The following is a 20925-nucleotide window of genomic DNA, read 5'->3' on the forward strand; positions in this document are numbered from 1 at the left end:
TTAGAATTAACAAATCGCATTGCAAGGAGAACGATTAAATGAATTCTTTCTGAACGCAATACGGTTCTAAATAGAAAGTGAATACAAAACTGAAGCAGATTTTTGTATCGATTATTCAACACACGAATAGTACCGTTTCTTTTAAAATCCAAGACCGAGCGCAATCGTTTTCGTGTTTCCACTAGTGACTAGTGGATCAATTTATGATTGAAGAGTATTTTTTCATTAGAATCCTTATTTTTATCTCCATTCATTTTTTCTTCTGAAAGAATGAAGATATCAAGATGTTGATGATATAAAAAAGAAGATAGATAAAGTAAACAATGTTACTGGGAAGATGGTAATATAATGGTGACAAGATTTCTCACAGCATTCACTACTGATCTAGCCAGCTGCGAATGAACAAAGTCGTTGATCAGTCTTCCAAAAGCTGTTGCCTTGCAAAGATCAAGGAAAGAATTGAAATCCCATTAATCCTGTGCACCATCTATCATGGGTCAAACGAAGGTTCGTACTTATCTATAATTTAAAAGAAATAACAATTTCTATTTAACATTTCATAACAATAAATAAGGATGTACATTATATAAATTCATAAGCTTGTCACTTTAAATGTCATGCATCTAATCTAAATTGCAGCTGTAAAATTGCATTAAGATCTCATTTCTTTATCTTATTATAGTAAGAACGTTGTCCAATTTTCAGACTTCTTGATCACATCAATTTCTTCAGTAATTTATATTAAACTAATCAATAATTCTATAGTAATAACAAAATAAACAATGAAAAAGGATTAAAAAAATATCTTCATTTTTTCTTCCTTATCTTGGCTGTTATTTCCATTTAAAGACCGATGGGAACTCAGATTCTTCCTTTGTGGCAGCAAAATACGATCTCACAGCAATTATACATAATTGTGGTTCACACGACGTCGAATGCAACATTCTTTGATATATCATAATTTCCCTTTACGTAAACGGTGCAGTAATTCTACTCGCTTAGTACTTTAGTCGTCACGTGTAAATGATTGGATAATAAGGTGCATGCACCGTTGTAGTTTACACACATGTTTTTGTCTATAGAATGATTTTATGAACAACGAAGGTGTGCAAGGAACGTACAGACTGTCTATTTCATCAGGCAACGAGAGACCAATTGAAAATGGAGTAAGCTTTAATATAAATGGATAATTAATTTAGCATAAAATTTACTCATTCTTTCCATTCTTCAGTCGCTGGCTGCTAAAATTGAAGAAGGAAACGAGAGGGCTCAATGGGGTAGCAACTTGGAGTTTCTGATGTCCTGTGTAGCATTCTCTGTTGGTCTTGGTAACGTTTGGAGGTTCCCATATACTGCCTACCAAAACGGAGGTGGTGCATTCCTAATACCTTATATCATTGTTCTCTTTATAATTGGTAAACCTATTTACTATATGGAAATGATCTTGGGGCAGTTTAGCAGTAGATCTTGCATCGAAGTTTGGTCTGTGTCTCCTGCCTTCAAAGGTACGATGCTACTTCTACAATACACAGTATTCCTTCCATTGATTACCTTCATCGTTTCAGGGATTGGTTATGGTGTTACCGTATCCGTGTTTTTAGTGGTCACTTACTATTGTTCACTCATGGCATTGACAATGTACTATCTAATAGCAAGCTTTCAATCAGTTCTGCCATGGTCTTTTTGTTGGAAAGAATGGGGTGACGCTTGCTTCGACAGTACCTCCTCTAATACAGAAATAGTAAATGTCAGTAAAAGTAGTTCAGCTGAACTGTATTTTCGGTAGGTACGAAACAATATTACACCTGGATACAATATAAATTTCTTTAAGGAATAAATTATCTCTCTTCTATTTCAGCAAAGTGGTTCTCAATGAAGTTGGAATACTAGAAGGATTAGGAGATCCATCTTGGAAGCTAGTCTCATCGCTCCTGGCTAGTTGGTTCTTTGTATTCATAGTGCTGAGAAACGGAGTGAAAAGCAGTGGTAAAGCTGCCTACTTTCTGGCTCTGTTTCCATACGTGATCATGATAAGCCTGTTAATAAGAGCAGTGACGTTAGAAGGAGCCGCGGATGGTATAATATTCCTGTTCAAACCAACCTGGGAAAAGATTTTTGATCCTTCAGTCTGGTATGCTGCTGTCACTCAGTCGTTCTTCTCTCTTGGTGTATGTTTTGGAGCTGTTATCATGTATTCCTCTTACAATAACTTCAACCATAATGTGTTAAGGTAATTTAAAAATATTTAACAATAGGATGCAGTTAAATATTTAACCCAGTAATATTATAAAAGACAAACCTTCCAGAGACTGTACATTGGTAACTACTCTGGACCTGTGTACCAGTCTCATAGCCGGAACTACCATCTTTGGTATCCTGGGTAATCTTGCTCACGAATCAGGAAAAGAAGACATTAGCACCGTGGTGCGCGCAGGAACAGGACTCGCTTTCATTTCTTATCCGGAAGCACTTGCAAAGTTCACGGTGGTACCACAATTATTTGCTGTACTCTTCTTCTTGATGATGTTCATATTAGGAATCGGTACCACTGTTGCCTTTGCTGGAGTCATTAGTAGCATCATCAAAGACAAATTTCCTCAACTTCCTGATTGGAAGGTCGCTGGCGGTGTTTCCTGTGCTGGCTTCCTGGTTGGAATCGTTTATTGTACTAGAGTGAGTATAATTTCATATATCCACGGTACAGCTAAGTAATATAGTGTAATTTAGAAAATTTATAAATTGATGTACAGGGAGGACAGTACATATTAAATCTGGTGGATTATTTTGGTGGAACGTTCATCATCGTTTTCTTAGCTTCCTTTGAAGTGATTGCTATTTCTTGGGTGTACGGTAAATCATTCAACATTCACCCGTCCTCATTTCTTATTCAGACAGATTTTTAGCAATTGTTTTCATTTTTGCAGGTGTTGATAATTTTTTGGATGACACTGAATTCATGGTCGGTTCCAGACCATCATTTTATTGGAGATTATGCTGGGGTTTCTTAACTCCTCTCTCTCTCTTCTCAATTCTAATCTATTTTTTATCAGAGTTGAGACCTATCACCTACAAGGATGAATATTATCCAACTTCCGCTTACGGTATATTACGAAATATTTTTTATAAACACTTTGCAGCGTATTTCTGTTTAAATAAGAGTTTTCTGAATTTTCTAGTCGCTGGTTGGTTGATTTTGATACTGGGAGTGATACAACTTCCTATTTGGATCATTGTTGGCAGATTGAAACAGGAAAAAAGTGAATCTTGTTTAGATGTAAGTTATTGCTAAACTACATATATACACATTTATTAATATATTTAATAAAATTTTACTTCTCCGTGTTTTAGATGTTAAAACCAGATCCTGACTGGGGTCCAAAAGATCCAATAAAACACAAAGAATGGAAGGACTTTAAGGATTCAAAGAGGATAGCAAGGATGAATTCGAACGATAAAAGATCAAGAATCATTGCTATGTTAATCGGAGATAATTAAATAGTAGCAGTAAAATTGATGAAATAAATGTATCTTCAATTGTTATCAATAAAATATTTCATCTACTTTTGTACACATTTTTTCCTGTTGAATAAATATTGAATTGTTATTTTATTTTAATGATAAAAATCGACAGGTATTAAAGTGTAGTTTGAAGTATCGACAGTACTTCTCTAAAAAGAGATTCGTTATATTCAGTCTCTGATTATCTTCCCCTTGTTTTTACCGATCAAGACGTGGACTAATTGGAGCCACTTGGGACCAGTTCGGAGACTCCTCTCCTTTGCTTTTTCTTCTTTGAAACGAAGCCAATCGTTCTTGTACTTAATTTCTCTGGGACCCCATTTCGGAGATGGAAGAAAAGATTTCTTCAAATTCTACAGTAAGAACGTAAAGATAATTACTTAAGAAGTGAACATAAAAAAAAAAATTGATGCAAGAAATATAAATAAATACAAATAATACCAGTAAAATTGATAGATCTCTATTTTTGTACATCCGTACAATCATCCAGAAAGGTATTTGTGAGACGCTGAAGCAGAGTATAGCTATTCCAATTGCATGAGCCCAAACCGGAAGCAGCTTGTCACCATAAGTCAAGGGAGACAAGGTCGCGACGGTATAGAAGAAAATACATATCAAAATTAATGGTGTCACAATAAACCAACAGATCCTCCAGTAACAGCTCATTTTTCTATTCAACATAAATTCTATATCGTCCAGTAAATTTTCTATACCTATTCACAGAAAAAATATAGAATTATACAGGAGATTCTAGTCATGTTTAAAATGATATTGAAAAAGCTACAAACCATATACCCAAGTGACAGCAGTCATTTCAAAGGATGCCAAGACAAACACAACAAATGATGTGTCATAGTAATCAACCAATGTTAACAAGAATTGTCCACCCTGAACACAAAGGATAGAATCAATATACTAATTAAATCAATATCATTTTTTGTATGTACCTACTGATAACAGATATCTTTCAAGTGTGAATTTAAACAGTGATTTATAAAAGCAGCATTCCTGATTTTAATCAATGATGATAGAATTGTTTGAAATTGATAAAACTATTTATTTTACATACCGGAGTCACGAATACTGTACTAATAAGAAATCCAACTGAACAAACTGAAACGACAACTTTCCATAATTTTTCATTCGGTAACTTTTCTTTCAGAGCAACAACTACTGCAGAAACCATTCCAACGACGCTTCCCACTCCCAGTACAAACATCATTACGAAAAACAGCACTGAAAATAACTATAAAATACATTTTTTCTTAACCATCATCCTGAAATGAATTCATTGATTTAGATATGTAAGAAATAAATCAAAAGCATATAATCAAGTAATCTTGTAAGCAGTTTGATTAAAACATCTTTATAAAATATCATGATCTCTATCATTTCGAGAACAACTTGTTTACCTGTGGCAGCCATCCAAATTTGGCTATCGCATCCGGATATGAAATAAATGCTAGAGCAGCTCCAGATTTCACTACTGTACCAATGTCTTCAACGTCCATTTCATGAGCTAGATTACCGAGGATTCCAAAGATCGTGCACCCTGCTATTAAACTGGTCAGGGTATCAAGACTGGTCACAATCATAGCGTCTCTGAAATATAAAATCTCCATCAGAACGGCGTTTCTTCAAATTATACATAACGAAGAAATAATCGATGAGGCTGTTGTTTCTTTATCACTCGAGGTACCAACGACCATCCTCACCTATAAACATTGTGTTTGAAGTCATTGTGACTGGAGTAAGTGATAATAGCACCAAAACAAACAGAAAGGGAGAAGAAACATTGCGTTACAGCCGCGTACCACACAGTTGGCTTCAAAAGCATGGACCATTTTGGAGTAATGAAAAACAGAATACCATTCAGTGCCCCATCAAGGGTGACTGCTCTGATTAAAAGACTGATCAAAATGATATAAGGGAAAATTGCGAGAAAATAAGAAGCTTTCCCCGAACTTTTCACACCCTTGAACGTGATGAGAACCACAGATAACCAGCTGAAAATAAGACACAAGGTCAATTTCCAATCGGGCAATCCGATTCCATCGTCGATATTGTCTTTCTCTTGAAGTATCACTTTCCTGAAATTATAAAAATAATTTCAGGCTGATGCAAGTTTACAAGAAATTTCATGTTTTACAATTATTAATAAATCTTATAAAAGAAATTACAAGAAAAACAGTTCTGCTGAACTTCTGCGTTGATCGTCAATCCTAAAATTTGTAAACATGGTGTCATTTTTATCGCTGATCTTTCTACCGGAATCAACGCAAGAATCACCCCATTCTTCTCTGCATTTGGCCCAAGGTAGTTCAGCAGAAAAGGAGCTGACGAGGTAGATCAGTGACAGAGCCAACAATGAGCTATAATATGTCATCACTGCGATATTGGAATAAAACTGAGACCAGCCAACACCTGGAACAATAAAATTACATTTAAATGCCTATAAACAGACTATCAGTTGATAAGGCGTTAAATGAAATGAAATTACCAACGAAAGCAGGAGACAGTTTCCAAACTCTGATCGATGAAGATGAAGAAAACTGACCGAGTACCATTTCTAAATAATAAAAAGGTTTTCCAACGAGGAAAAGAACAATGATATAGGGGATGAGGAACGCTCCACCACCGTTGTCGTAGGCAATGAATGGAAATCTCCAAATATTTCCAAAACCGATGGACATAGCGATGCAGGACATCAAAAACTCGATACTGTTGTTCCATGTATATTTATCTATCGGTTCCTTCGTGATCTCTGAACACCTGGAGAGCTGAGACTCCCTTGGTTTTTCAGAAGACGTCTTTCTTTTTTCCCTTTCGTCCAAAACGAATGCCTTGTTCCACTGTCCCTGTTCTGGGTCGTCGTTCTGCCACATATTGCACAAATTACGAAAGCTCGTTATACACTTTTTCGTCGCCTTATACCTTTGAGATAGCGGGGAATTAACTTTAAGCCCTTTATGCGCAACAGGTTACACCTTATCTTGATATCATTGTGCTGTTTTAGCAATGAAAAAGGAAAAAAAAGGGAATAAAATTAGTATCTTTTATAGTTTGGATTTATGACGAAATCGTCGAAAGTTGCTCTTGCTTTTTATAACTTTGTGACGTAGGATCATTGAAGTTTTGCATTGTGATGCTGATGAGAACTGATGAGATTTCTTTGAATTTTTATAGCTGGTGTGATGTTTGTGACGATATTTAATTATTGCTTCTTCAGATCTTCTCAATAATTTATAACATTAACTGATATTTCTTCTAAGTTTCGTTGATCCTTCTGATGAGAGTGTTGATGATGAGGATGTTGAACTTGAAGGTAATCAACTAAAAGGGGAAAAAGGTCTGTCTTTACTCACCGTTTCCTCCTTCATTGTGCACTGAAACAACCGATTTAAAAAAGTATTATGAATAAAACATTACACGTGGGCGATCGACATCGAGCTTCTGCTCTTATATCGCAAAGCTGGTACGTTGATACCAGACTACACCGAACAATCAAAAATCCTTGATGATAAAGCGATCATGATCCCAACATTTAGATTATATTGCAATTCTCTACACTCGATCTGATAACGAGAGATCTAACGGATTACATGCTTGAACGCAAGTTGAAATTGATTATTTCACAATATTTATTAACATTTCATTCTATGTTCAACAGAAAAGGGATGAGGAAAAAGAAAAATATAAGTAATGTGATTTTGTGTCTGATTAATCAATGATTTGATGACTAATTTATTGTAGAAAGATGTGTTTAATAAATAAAAAATGTGTATATTAAAATACTCTCAACGGCAGTTGCGATTACCTCATCACAATCATCCCATATACGTTTGGCTGCTATTCCAGTATATGTATAATAATACTGTGTCTTATGTTGCTACAAATCAGCTTTTCTTTGAAAATAATAAACATTTGACCTCAAGATTATTCTTGGAAGTCAATTTTATCCAACTGAGCTGATTAATCTGAATTGTTTATAAATCAATTTTTATCAAATCAACTACCTTTCAATCTAACAAATTTTACAATAATTTTACGAAGAGCAAATGGATTTTTAATGAAAACTAACACACAGGTACAAATGGCAAGCTGAAAAATTTCAAAAGGAAGGAAACTACAGAACGAGTCTACTTAAAATTCTACTTATACGGATTTCAAAATACACCCTGTACATCAGCTTTAGATATTAAACTACATCTACAAAAAAAAATTAAAGCAAAGAATACTGAAACTATAAAACTGACTAAGAGAATTCATTTAAAAAAATTGCATGACTGAAACGATACCGTAGAATTATGTAGAATGAAGAACATATTTCTTATTACTATTACACGAGTTTGTCCTCCCAACACAGCAATACGTAAACGAATTGCTTAATTCTCGAGCATTGCCGTTTTTCTTTTATTTTCCTTCTGATCTCTTTGAATTCGCTCCAGGAGGCTAGTTCTCTGGTATTTTTGGGTCCCCAATTCGGAGAGGGTCTAAAGGCAGATTTGATCATCTGCAAATACAAGTGAACACTTAACATCTTATTACTTTGACATATTTTCACATGATTTTTACCTCAGAGACTTGTAAATTCTTTTTGGAAATTATAGTGTACATCATCCAGAATGGAATTTGTAGTATGCCAAAGGCACAAATGGTCCATCCAGCAGCTGTAATAATGTTCTCATGATAAATAATTTAATTATACATTAAAATATACGTTTATACGGTCTTAAAACCAACCATGTGCACTGTCTGGATAGGAAATGCCGCTGTAAGTGAGTGGTTGTAAGGTAGCTAAAGTATAAATTAAAATCACAGCTAGTAGAAGAGGGGTAATAACGCTCCAACAGACTCTCCAATAAACGGACGGTCTTCTCTTCAGCATGTACTCCACGTCGTCCAAGAAATTCTCCAAACCGTACACCCAGAAAATACCGGTTATCTCTAGGGTAGCTAAGATGAAGACGACGAAAGAGCCGGCGTAATAATCGACCAATTCTAACATGAACTGACCACCCTGTGAATAAATAAAAATTGATTCAATTTTTTTTAATGGGGAGCTTGAAAATATTACTTACAGGTGTACAATAAATCATGCCAATGCAAAATCCGAATATAACTGTACCGAGTACAACATAGATATACTTCAAATTTGGAAACTGATCGCTGACAATGGTGATAATTGCACCTGCCAATGCAATGGCACTTCCTATACCAAGTACGTATAACATCAGGAAGAACAAGACTGAAAACAGCTGCAAAGGATAATGATAATTAGATAGAGAATTAGTGTGAACGGTAAATTGAATGCTCGTTAAGTTCTTCACCTGTGGAAGGACGGTGAATTTTGCTATAGCATCAGGATAAGAGACAAACGCAAGACCGGTTCCACCTCGGACCACGTTACGGATATCTTCGACACCCAGTTCATGCGCCAAGTTCCCCAGGATCCCGAAAATAGTGAAACCTGCCATTAAACTGGTGAATGTATCCAAAGTCGTCACCACGATAACATCTCTAGGATGAAATAAAATTCAGAATTGAAAATGGCCACATTCTCTTGAAAGTAATTGAACATTCAGGCTCTTACATTACATAACATTGATAAGCTCGAATAGCAAATATAAATTCCAACGCGTGAAATCGCTCTTCCATTTAATCATTATTTTATGTTCAAAGAGTAACCTGTATATATTGTGTCTAAAATCGTTGTAGGACGAGTACATGACGACACCACCGAAGCACACTGACAGTGAAAAGAAGCACTGTGTTACAGCAGCGTACCAAACGTTCGCATCGAACAGCTTCCCCCAATCCGGCTTGATGAAGAAAATAATCCCGTTCACGGCACCGTCCAGCGTTACCGCTCTGATCAGCAAGCTGATCATGATGATGTAAGGGAAAATAGCGAGGAAATAGGCTGCCTTTCCAGAACTCTTCACTCCCCGTACAAGGACAGCGAATATACAACTCCAAGCGACCAGTAGACAAATTGTCAGCTTCCAATCTGGAGCTCCAATACCATCGTCGATGTTTGTCTTTTCTTTCAACACTACTCTTCTATAATTAAAAATGTTTCTATATGTAGAGTATGACCTTAAAGCGCATGATTCATGGATGACAATAATAGAGGTACGCAATCTGGAACACCTTGAGATAATAGAGATTACTATAAAAACATGTTTTCGTCGCTAAATTCACCTAAAATACAGTTCAGCAGAAGTGATCATAGCTGTTCCATTTCGTTCGGTGACGTTATAGGATCCTCCTGAGTCGACGCAAGAATCTCCCCATTCTTCGAGACACGTGGACCAAGGAAGTTGCGATTGAAAGCTTCCAATTAGATAATAAAGTGTCACAGACATAAGAGAACAATAGTAGGTTCCCACAGCGAGCATGGAAAACATCTGCGCCCAGCCTACACCCCGAAATCCAGGTGCTATGAACAATTAAGTCCAAAGTTAAGTCCATAAATTCTCGAGTTTATAAAATTCAAATTATTCATACCTGCTGACCACATTTTCACCGAAGATCTGCTGCAAAATTGCCCCATTATCATCTCTAGATAGTAAAACGGTTTGCCGACCAAGAAGAGGACGATGATGTATGGTATCAGGAACACTCCACCACCATTTTCATAAGCAGTGAATGGGAATCTCCAAACATTGCCAAGACCAATGGACATGGCAATACAGGACATCAGAAATTCCATTTCATTGCCCCAGGTTGCTCTTTCTGTTTCATTCTCCACAATCGACTGTTTTTAAGAAGAATATTTTTACACGAACATTGTCTTTATGTACAGAATGGAAAGTAGAATTTTCTGATTTTTATAAGCATACCATTTCCTCTGGAAGTGATAAGGAAACTGGTAATTTGCGATCGTCCTGGACCCCATAATTAAAGTTGAAGGAATCGTTTGCTTGAAACTAAAATCACTTACAACTTTAATTGATCTACCTTGACTTAAAGCTTCATATTCTACATCCTACATTTAAATAGTTACCTTTTTATGACCGTCTACGTTGGATCCCTGAAATTCAGTGGTTTTGTGTTCGTCGTCCCCAACAAAAGCAGCATTTTGTCTTCCTTGCTGCAACAAAAGCGTTAGATCAGAGTAATATTTTTCAATGGAAAATAACAGTTACATCTTTGAACGAACAAAAATCAAGAGTAAAAACTGTATTCTATGAATCTACGTTCGCGTTCGTTGCACTCGCTGCGTTGTTCTGTCTTTTTCTGTCGTGTAGATTGAAAGAACCGTCACATGAAACAACTAACATCATTCTTGTTTAACATCCAAGGACACTTTCCAAAGTCTACACGCGATGCGCTTGGTAAATTACATCTCTGGATGTTCGGAGTACGTAAATCGGCCTGGTGACTTCAATGCTCGCACGCGAACGCATTTATAAATATCGACTACTTCTCTACAAGAATTTATACAAAAAAAAAGGCTATCTATTGTGAACAACACAAACATAACACCGTCCGTCGATGAATTGATTTATTACTAATGAATAAAAGCCCGATAACAGTGATCGTGCATCTTCTACAGAAACGCAAGACGTTGATAAGCACGATTGCATGGTGTATCGCTGTTTCAGAACCGCATTCCTCCAATGTTGTTACACACAACGTTCCAAACATTTTAGTTCATCGTTGAGTCTCGAAACGGTATTTCAAAACGTTCATTGACATTCGCGCAAACAGCAGACCACACTCTTGTGGAAGTATCTGATGCAACGCACTATCGAATTATCTAAAAAATACCGATTCCCGACTAGTCACAAGTAATCCTGGCTATCCGATTTCCAAACGTTACTTCAGACTTCTGGATGAAAGGTATGAGAAGTATGTTGTAAGAAATTAATTATTGAAAACGAAGGTCGGTACGTACTTAAATGAATTTTATGAATCTTTATGGTATTCAAAATATTTTCTTGGGAGAGTCACAATTAATATTACATTCATTGCTTGTCTGTGTACTTATCGAATGGCCCTTATAGAATATGCAACTATTTTTGCCCCTCTGCTTTCGTTTTGTTACACTTTACATGTTTCTGTTGTTCACTTCTAGAATAATTAGTGTGCCCCGTTGCGTAAACGAAGCCGGTTCAACAGCTTTGCAATCATTTTGTAATGTCAAACGTGATACTTTGGCCTGTTATTACAGTCGCTAGTCTAGTGGACACCTTAGCTTTCATTGTGCTCTAAAAAAAAAAAAAGAGAATATTCGTTTTTATGTCGAGAGAAAAAGTATACAAAAATTTAGGTCGTAAAGTTGAAAGGACGGAAGAAAGCAACAAAGATACTTTCACGATCCATTTAGCTGATTTTTCGTGAACAACGTTACATCACAACGAAAGCGATTGTCTCTTTACTTTCATGTACATAGTCGCTTCGCGTCCTCCTTATCTCTTTGACGGAATAATAATTCAAGTGTTAATTACTTTCGCTGCAAACGCACGATTCGTGTCAACCAATCGATATCTTGAAACTAATGTATTCATTTATAAATCTTTACTTTACATTTTTTATTTTTCAGCTTTGCAACGAGTCAGATTAATAACTTGCGTGCATTAACATTTAATAAATGTATGCAATGACATTTTCCAAGTGAAGAATTCGAATAAATTGAAATCAAGAAAAAGTAATGAAAAGGTCAAGGTGTTATTATGTTCGATTGCTTGACAATTTTTCGGGGCTGAACAGCGAAAGCGATGATCGTCGTTGAGTCACGTACTGTGCATTGTGAATGCACGTTGCATTGAAATCCAAATACCAGCAGCACTCTCACGCGACCTTACGAAACGTATTCACATGACTCTTCGTTCCCTTTGTTTTGATTATGGCAACACGTGTCGTTTCTCACCACGTGGTTGCCTACTGAAACCCAGTAACTGTTTATTTCAGAAAACTCCTTACAAACTGTTCTTATATAATGGTAATTACAATTGTTGGAAAGAAGGAATCTATGTTTATGAGTCCTTCAAGCGTAAAATAGCGAATCTTTTCAAGAAACATGTACATATAAAAAAAAAAGATTACCATAATGTAATATAAATCATGAGATAATCTTAATTTTTTACAATACCTATAATAGAACAAGGGTCAGAAAATTGTGGAAAGTTAATGTAGAAACAGGTAGCCGGTTATTAGCATAAAAATTCAATGATAAATCATACCTTGTGCATGTTCTCAATTCAGCGGCTAATTGGAATGACAGCAAGGACGAGGGATATCCGATCAGGAGGTTGAGTGTCGTAAAACGCGCAGAAGGTCTCGAACTTACAGCTTTGTGACATCTATAGCACCGGTCGCGACAAGTGTATCCTATCACCTTCACGAGGACCAAACAACAACTGACCTGGGACCAGCTACGGTGCGCTTGTCATGAAAGTAATCGAAGTAGGGATCGCAAAAGCTTGACTGAATCAAGAAGGGGGAAATGCGATTCCCGTTTTCTACCTGCTCTCTGTTGTCATTTCTCCTTCCATCATCACATGGCTTCTTGTTTTATTCTCCTTTATTACTCCTCTTTCTTCCTTCCTTTTCAGTACAATTATGGTCATAAAAAAAAAAAATCAACACCCTGAGGGCTTCCGGTTTCAACATCTTCTATAGTCATTGATTTTTTTATCTGAATGAAAGTTACATTATAAATTTTTAAGAATTCATGTAATAGTAATTGCCAGAGAATATTAATTGTTCGGATCAAAGGAATAAAATTATTTGAAGAAACCTCTGGTCTTTTGCACGAGCTGAGCTTAACGAACCTTGCTAATTATTCGACCTCCTTGCATCAAGGATGAATGTAAATTGCAGGGACACTGGGATGCTGGAAGAACGAGCAAAGAAACAGGAAATCGAGATAAATGCATTTCAAACTCAACAAACTCTTCTTTAAATTTAAGCGTCTTCTGCCTCCATCTTCGTTTACTGTAACATTAAATTAAACAATGTAAATGTTCAGTTTAAACATAAAATGAAATGAAATTAATTAAAATATTAAATATACCTGAATGACTTTATCCTTATTTATATAACGTACTGTGAGTAGTTAAAATCTCAAGAACGATTTGCATTTCGATTAAGTCAGGGGAATTCCATTTACGCAAGCTTGAGAGGTCCCGAAACGGGAGATCCGAATTTTTTTTTTTTCTCTTCCCAGCAAATGTAGATGCCAATTCGAAATCCATTACCTTAGCGAACGTCCTTCGGCAGTAGTTAAGGGACAAGGGGATCTATACAAGTGAAAGTAAAAAGCGATCCAGTTAAATCTGACGTTAACTGGATAATCGCGATCGAAACCGACTTGTGATAACATTATTTTTGCATCACTAGTGAACAAATGGTTATTCAATTAATGTTTTATAAATTATTAACAGAGAAATAAATCAAACTGAAAGATCGTATCTCTTATAGCGATCAAATTACATTTTTCTAGCTCAACGAACGATATATCCGATATATAAATCAACAGACAAAAAGATGATCAGAGTTTCACCTGTTCTACAACAATTCTAATGTACAATGGTAATCTAAATTGCATCAACGAGAATATTTAGACAGGAAGTCTAAACTACCATTTTTCAATTGAAAGTAAAATAATAGCAATTTTAATTTAGCCTTTACCATGAATCTATTTCAATTTTATGTAACATGTTTGATGGCAACAGGTCATTTTGCTGTTGTCTTTGTTTAGAATTATGTTCTTCTTCCGTCGTTTCCAGCATCCGTGCATCCGCCTATATAACTCCTGCTGGAACGGGACAGGACAACGATGTTCCTGACTGATGTCTTCACGCATTGCGAGTCGTGGATTCCATCTGCGTTACGTAGTGCGAATTGAAGCGTTTTCTAACCGGATGACAGGTAGAGTGAACGGTCAAGGCTTCCCCGAAGAACTGGTCGAGGCAGTTTTCTTGCTCTTGATTCCTGACAACAAAGACCCATTTTATTAGACGTCGAATTAGAAAACACGTGCCGCGTTCGAGAGCCAAAAACCGGTGTGCAAAGTGTTAGGAAACATCTAAAGCTGTTTCGATTGTTAAAATAAATCAGTAATTTTTCAGTTGTATTTACCATAAAGATGTATTTACATTCTCATTTACCTTTATTCTGATTCTCAACGTTGTTACGCCATCAATTAACGTTCGACCATGATTTCTGCGAATTTAATTTTTTCTGAATTTTGATTACCTTGGCAAAGTTCAAGCTTAGTAATAACGTATCTGCTAATTTGTGTGACACTTCTTTTCTGCTATCCCGACCATATTAATGAATTATTAATCCAAGATACACCAGGAGTTCGATATTTCAAACGTTTAGGTTTTACGATTAGATCAACCGTCAATTGCACTACGTCGGTAATTATTATCGACTGCATTCGAATTTCAAAAAAGAACATACAAAATGACGCAGTTTCATAGTTTCACATTGTGGCCATCTGTGAATTTTTATTAAATTATGAAAAATTATTTAACTTTCCGTACGCGTACTTTTATATTTTACATAGAATTACACAAAACTTACAGTACCCACTTGTGATGTAATTCAAATTGAAATTTAATTACATGACTACGCATGCGCACTTTGTACGCTGTTTACAAAGCGAGGTTATGTATATCAAAAGAAACACATTTTGTGTACAGAAGAAACGTGTAGTAAAACCCAGGAAATAAAGAAAAGTGTAATAGTAATTTAAAAGATTATTGTATAAAGCTAATTGTTATATACTTAAGAAATGGATGACGAAGCTGAAACATATAAATTATGGCGAATAAGGAAAACAGTGATGCAATTGTGTCATGATCGAGGTTATCTCGTTACGCAGGATGAATTGGATCAAACTTTAGAACAGTTTAAAGAACAATTCGGTGATAAACCGAGTGAAAAAAGGCCAGCACGTAGCGATCTTATTGTGTTGGTAGCGCACAATGACGATCCGACTGATCAGCTTTTTGTATTTTTCCCAGATGAACCAAAGATTGGAATTAAAACCATTAAAACTTATTGTCAACGTATGCAAGAAGAAAAAATTCATAGGTAATGCTTCTGAATCATAATCGCTTAATAATCTTGTTATTAAAACAAACCTCAGCGTTGAAAGTCTGTTGACATAAGACCGATACTTTGTTTTATGATAGGGCTATCATTGTTGTACAGCAAGGGATGACACCATCTGCTAAACAATCATTGGTTGACATGGCACCAAAATATATATTAGAACAGTTCCTAGAGTCTGAATTACTTATCAATATCACAGAACACGAATTGGTACCTGAACACATAGTGCTTACTCCAGATGAGAAGGAAGAATTGCTTAGCAGGTATAAATTAAAAGAAAATCAATTAATGCGTATACAAGCTGGTGATCCAGTGGCACGTTATTTTGGTTTAAAACGTGGACAAGTTGTAAAAATCATTAGGCCTTCTGAAACTGCTGGAAGATATATTTCTTATAGACTTGTATGTTAAATAAATACTTTTATAACAAAGAATTTATGGTCAAGAATGTATTGTTAAGTGTAAATTACAAACTATATACATCATTTTTATAATTATCATATAAAAACAAAATTGATAAATCTACTTTATCAGTTATAAAAAATAGAACAGACAATCATATTTTTACATAGTCTTTTATTATACTATCATAATTATGTTTAATAATTACATAATAAATAGTTTAATATCAACTATACAGGAGGCAGTTAATAACTTTTCATTGGCTTGTCATTAATTTAAAAAGACAATACAGTTTTATACAGTTTACAATCAATCCATAAAATCAGAGTCAACAAAATGAAATTTGTTCAAATATATATATATTTTATTATACTTCATTATTATACACTTCTTGGTCCAGATATATCATGGTATGTTGTCATAAGACAACTCAATTCCAAATTCACTCAAGCAATTGTACACATATAATTCCACAAAATTCTTTATAATAATTGTATGCGTATATTGCTTTATTAATTTTACTTTAACATTTAATATTAAGTACTTGGAAAACAAAGATAATACATTCATAAACACACGCTAGTAACAAATCATAAAATTGTATAACTATGATTAAAGACTAAAATCATTTTAAAAAGTATAAAACAATTAAATTTGTTTAGTATATACTTTGAAAAATCTATGCTACTAATTTTTCATAAGTTGTGATAAAGTTTCACTATACCACATTCATATTTATGATAACATCAACCATAAAACTAGAATAAAAGTGATAAATCTGTGTTCTAGCAGTTTCAAACACTATCGTGATGATATTATACACCTTTCAATCTCATCAGCATAATACTTACATTATCAGGAACTACATACAGTAAATAATCTCGAAAATACTGGCACTAAGGGGAGAAACAATTGCATTTTAATCTTAAATGTTCATAACCACAGTTTTTATATGATATTGAAATAAAAGATCGTATTCTTGGCAATCGCGTCATCGCGTAATTATTGCAGTCTTTGTATATCAGAAACTATCGTTTTAGATTATTTGCTTTCTTTTGTTTATCTATTTTAAATATAGGGCATGCATAGATACTTATCTATAATGTTTTGACAAAACAGCTAAGTAAGATATTTCACTTTCAGTATGAACAATTTTTTGGTTTTAATAAAACAGCTGTGGATATGGGCATAAGTAAATAAAGCATATAAATATAATTAATATAATATATTGTTATCAATAAAATGTAACATAACGAATAATAATTAGTATAATAATAATAATAATAATAATAATAATTACACAATAAAACTACGTATTTCAAATGTTTACACGGAAATAAGAAAGTGAGATTTACCAAAATAATCAGATAAAAAGAAGTATTTAAAAATATACACGATTTTTAGATTATTTTTCTCAACTGATCCGTTTTAAGACAGAAACGTTATACATACCATTCGTTCAAAAGTCAAGTCTATTTCGCATGGCCGATTTCTTATACCGTATGTATCGCTTTTTGGCATGTCAGAAAAATGCATTACAGGGAATAAAATCATTATAAAAACTCTGTGAAGACCGTGAACTGAAATTAACGTTTCACGTAAAAGACAATATATAATATTTATTCTAATTTTCTAAGTTTTTCCATTCGTTAATGTTTCTTAAATTACAATGAATAAATCAGTCGCTCGTTGTGTTTGAGTTTCAATGTGAATATGTATGTACCACGTTCGTGTAAAAAACTTGTATTACATTTAACTCCTTTTCCATCATAAAAATCTCTGGAAAATAAACACCACATCTCGAACGAACAAATTTATATGTCGTAGCATATTTGATAGTAGTAAAAATAAGATCTTTCAGCATTATTGGCGAAAACAAGAACGCGAACACACCTTGCTTAAGGCGTTTCTTACTTCCTTTGCTAATACTTAAAAAGGATTTACCTCAAAAGATGTCAGAATTGTTATTCAACGTACAATCTGAAAAGTACAAGTCTATATTATATAATACACAGCAAGTATATCTGATGTATTGATATCAGATGTATCTTAACCATTGGAAGAATCCTTTCTTCCGCAAATATTTGTAAAAATATTCACAACATAGAGGCAGAATGGTGTGCATTTTATGCCAAAAGGCGACGCGTTTTTAATACTACATCTATATAAAGTTCTTGTATCTTGCGTATGGGTAGTTTACTAGGCTCTTTATCACCAAGGTCCCCCGTTCTTCGAACAGCAAATTTGTATTGAAAAATACAATTGTTTATCTCAGCCCGCTTATAAACCTGTCTTTCGAAACAATAAGCATTTATCGGTTTTTAATACAACCAATACTTCTCATTATTGATGTATACAGCTGATGATGTGTACGTCTTCGTACATGTACTCCATTAATGGACTACCAAGGTATAGGAAACACCAAGTTTCGTTCATCCCGTGTAAATACTATAAATGTATCATTACGTTCTACTCAAGTATTCACGAAAATGAAATGAGATTGTTAGATGTGTCTACCGTACACATACAGTGTCTATTAATAACTTTGAATAGTACCGATATTAGTCCCATTGAAAGATTTCTCTTTACAGTTTCAATGATAACAAAACAAACGCATTCTACCCTGTTGTATGCTATATCAAGGAACTCTACGCTCGATTACGTAAAATTACCGAACATGGAAAAGCTTTTTCAGTGAGACCAATAAACAGCATCAAAGATATATCGAGCTCGATTAAACAACTCTACGTCTAGACCACCAATACATCCTGGTAGCCCATTCAATAGGTGGAGTTTGTAAAATATTGTTGATTAATTCTGCAGTAAGTCTGATCCTGTATGTGATAGTGGTGGGATAAAGCGGCCGATGCCTCTGGCCTCTGTGCGCGCAACATGAGGCCTGAAATAAATTCTTATTTGATTGGGAGACATTTGAAATGGAGAAATTAATAATCAAGATGTTATTGAAAGCATTGCTAACCTAGGAGTGATATGGAGTAACATATGTAGATGGAAAGAGACCCCGCCTATTACCAATTTCACCGTGCCACCAGTGTTGATCCGTGCGATCAGTAACAGTAATTACATCGCCCCGTTTGAATTCCAGTTCACCAGGTTCCTGGGGTTGGAAATCGTACAGTGCTTGTACTAAACACTGTAACACAAAATGCCGCATAATTATTTTCAGTTGATATTCATTTAATTTCAGTGATGATCGTATGAGACGTAATTACTTCTTCTGGAACCATATCCCTTAATTTAACGTCTTGCGAGCGAGATACAGATGCTGTACGATGATATTCTACTAATTCATTAAGACTGTTAAACTTAACCACCCATAGAAAGAATTTGCCCTGAGCGTCTCTCAGTACCTTAAAGTGTTGGACACCATCCGAACATCTGGAAGAATCATTAAACACTGATCGAATCAATTCGTTTATACGTAAACTGTGTCTCTGAGGATTCATTTACTAACTTGACAGACAAAGAGAAATCACCAGGAGAACTTTCACTAATTCTAATAAGAAAGGCGCCTTCGTGTTTGTTCATTAGTAATCTTTCGGCATCTGCTCTGGTTATCCTTCCATAGTACCAACTGTACAAAAAACAAACAATAACATTACAATCGCATGGTACGTTTAACCGATTCATAAATGCAACTTATGGAGGTGCTTACTCATGATTTTTCATTTCTATGTAATTACTTGGAATGAGTCCTTCTCTAGAATCTAATTCGGCTCTGTACCAATTCATGTCATCTTCCATATTTAAAATCTGTAAGGATAAGCAGTCTTAATATACATACGAAATATTAAAATATATATTTTGCAGGTAGCTAAATAATGAGAAATAAACCATAGATCATCTATATGAAGAAAATTATAGAAATAATGAAAAAGGATCTCATATTTTAATAGTTTATTTTAAGATTAAAAAAAAAAGGCTGAAGTAGCGGTAATCATCAGTTTGTAGAACGCTGCGTACAGTCGTAAATATCCTTAAACGACACGCGATATCCGCTTGCATGAAAGCAACTCGGAAAGTTCGGGATTGGTAAGTTCTATCGATGAAAATCAGGAATACAGAAGAAACTAGTGATTTTCTCATGGTTTAAGAATGTTCTTCAGACGATGACAAGTGACGTACGAACCTTTAAGATCTGACTTCTACGAAAACTAAGCTCATCTTCGGCTGTCGCCGTAAAATCGTGCTTTGCTATCGCCTCCATTCTTCTTCCTCGTCCCTCGAGAGCAAGAACGAAAGAGAGGGAAAAAGAGAGGCAGTAGTGTATCTAGTCCTCAAAGGCAGCAGCAAAATCAGCCACCTTTGTTTGCCAGTTGAAAAAATTCAGGGAAATATAAGCCTTCGTCCGTTTTTATACGAACACAATATTTTGCGTTATGATTTCTATCTTTTCGACGTGAGACACGTAGTGGTCACAATACAACGCGCGCACACACACCAACCACTTGTGCTTTTTTTCTGTTTGTGTGATTTTCTGAATTAGTCTTTCATGAAGTTTATTCGATGATACGTTCAAGCATACATGTTAGGCGTGATCGTAACACTTTTCACAAATATTCCTATACTTTCCAGTCAGTTTTCCGTTGAACTGTCAAAACTGAAAATACGATCACGCACTCTCACGGCTGTCCATCGCTCGTCTTATCAGACATTACACTCTCGACTCTCCCACTGGATCCTCTCACTGTGTTCGGTCCAACAATGCGCACTAGTAACTGCGCAGCCTGATGTCTGAATTTCTTTCCCGACAAACTATAGAAATATGTTCACCGTATCGAACACCGTTTGAATAGTTATGAGATTCGAGTTAAACGACCTGTCCACGTTTGTCGCAGAGTTTCGTATGCCATGGAAAAGGAGATACCGATTCAACGAGACGAAAAGCCCAAGCGCGTACTACTTTTC

At 35.1% G+C, this 20925-nt stretch overlaps 5 protein-coding genes and 1 long non-coding RNA gene across 9 annotated transcripts in view; 2 read left to right on the forward strand and 4 right to left on the reverse strand.

Annotated features, from left to right (window-relative positions):
- The first annotated feature begins 359 nt into the window (after positions 1–359).
- On the forward strand, positions 360–3560 carry LOC114873336 (sodium-dependent nutrient amino acid transporter 1-like). Its single transcript, XM_029181562.2, has 10 exons — positions 360–507; positions 1083–1166; positions 1232–1505; positions 1566–1782; positions 1859–2230; positions 2307–2673; positions 2751–2850; positions 2925–3101; positions 3177–3274; positions 3349–3560. The coding sequence occupies exons 1-10, from the start codon at positions 493–495 to the stop codon at positions 3493–3495; spliced, it is 1851 nt and encodes a 616-aa protein (XP_029037395.2). The 5' UTR covers positions 360–492; the 3' UTR covers positions 3496–3560.
- Positions 3561–3582: 22 nt separating this feature from the next.
- Positions 3583–6974, reverse strand: LOC114873335 (sodium-dependent nutrient amino acid transporter 1-like). Its single transcript, XM_029181561.2, has 9 exons — positions 6885–6974; positions 6020–6395; positions 5700–5943; positions 5235–5609; positions 4932–5121; positions 4589–4765; positions 4308–4407; positions 3961–4232; positions 3583–3872 (listed from the first exon to the last, which is right to left on the reverse strand). Exons 1-9 carry the CDS (start codon positions 6897–6899, stop codon positions 3690–3692), a joined length of 1932 nt encoding a protein of 643 aa, XP_029037394.2. The 5' UTR covers positions 6900–6974; the 3' UTR covers positions 3583–3689.
- LOC114873334 (sodium-dependent nutrient amino acid transporter 1-like) lies at positions 6342–13162 on the reverse strand. Of its 2 annotated transcripts, XM_046287440.1 has the most exons (13): positions 12711–13162; positions 10529–10615; positions 10365–10451; positions 10030–10279; positions 9724–9961; positions 9208–9582; positions 8850–9039; positions 8601–8777; positions 8263–8539; positions 8095–8189; positions 6885–8032; positions 6454–6526; positions 6342–6395 (listed from the first exon to the last, which is right to left on the reverse strand). In XM_046287440.1, exons 1-11 carry the CDS (start codon positions 12717–12719, stop codon positions 7859–7861), a joined length of 1959 nt encoding a protein of 652 aa, XP_046143396.1. In that variant the 5' UTR covers positions 12720–13162; the 3' UTR covers positions 6342–6395; positions 6454–6526; positions 6885–7858. The 2 variants fall into 2 exon arrangements, with proteins under 2 accessions (XP_046143396.1, XP_029037393.1); XM_029181560.2 differs by having other exon boundaries at positions 6342–6526.
- A 104-nt stretch (positions 13163–13266) lies between these two features.
- Positions 13267–15049, reverse strand: LOC114873342. The gene is made up of 4 exons (XR_003788926.1): positions 14640–15049; positions 14161–14463; positions 13544–13769; positions 13267–13464 (listed from the first exon to the last, which is right to left on the reverse strand). It is a non-coding gene; the product is annotated as an uncharacterized LOC114873342 (long non-coding RNA).
- Positions 15050–15145: 96 nt separating this feature from the next.
- Positions 15146–20925, forward strand: part of LOC114873341 (DNA-directed RNA polymerases I, II, and III subunit RPABC1) — a 39030-nt gene continuing 33250 nt past the window's right edge. The window contains exons 1-3 of one of the 3 annotated variants that reach the window (XM_029181568.2): positions 15146–15573; positions 15675–15857; positions 19828–19846. In XM_029181568.2, the coding sequence (XP_029037401.1) occupies positions 15272–15573; positions 15675–15857; positions 19828–19831 (489 nt within the window). In that variant the 5' untranslated portion in view covers positions 15146–15271 and the 3' untranslated portion in view covers positions 19832–19846. Of the gene's footprint in view, positions 15574–15674; positions 17324–19827; positions 19847–20925 lie in introns of those variants that run through there. The other 2 variants (XR_003788924.2, XM_029181566.2) reach the window with 2 other exon arrangements.
- LOC114873340 (growth factor receptor-bound protein 2) lies at positions 17596–20878 on the reverse strand. Its single transcript, XM_029181565.2, has 6 exons — positions 20147–20878; positions 19673–19770; positions 19472–19591; positions 19230–19395; positions 18977–19150; positions 17596–18895 (listed from the first exon to the last, which is right to left on the reverse strand). Exons 1-5 carry the CDS (start codon positions 20222–20224, stop codon positions 18977–18979), a joined length of 636 nt encoding a protein of 211 aa, XP_029037398.1. The 5' UTR covers positions 20225–20878; the 3' UTR covers positions 17596–18895.

The sequence above is a fragment of the Osmia bicornis genome, chromosome 10, assembly GCF_907164935.1.
Source record: "Osmia bicornis bicornis chromosome 10, iOsmBic2.1, whole genome shotgun sequence".
NCBI classification, from domain to species: Eukaryota; Metazoa; Arthropoda; class Insecta; order Hymenoptera; family Megachilidae; genus Osmia; species Osmia bicornis.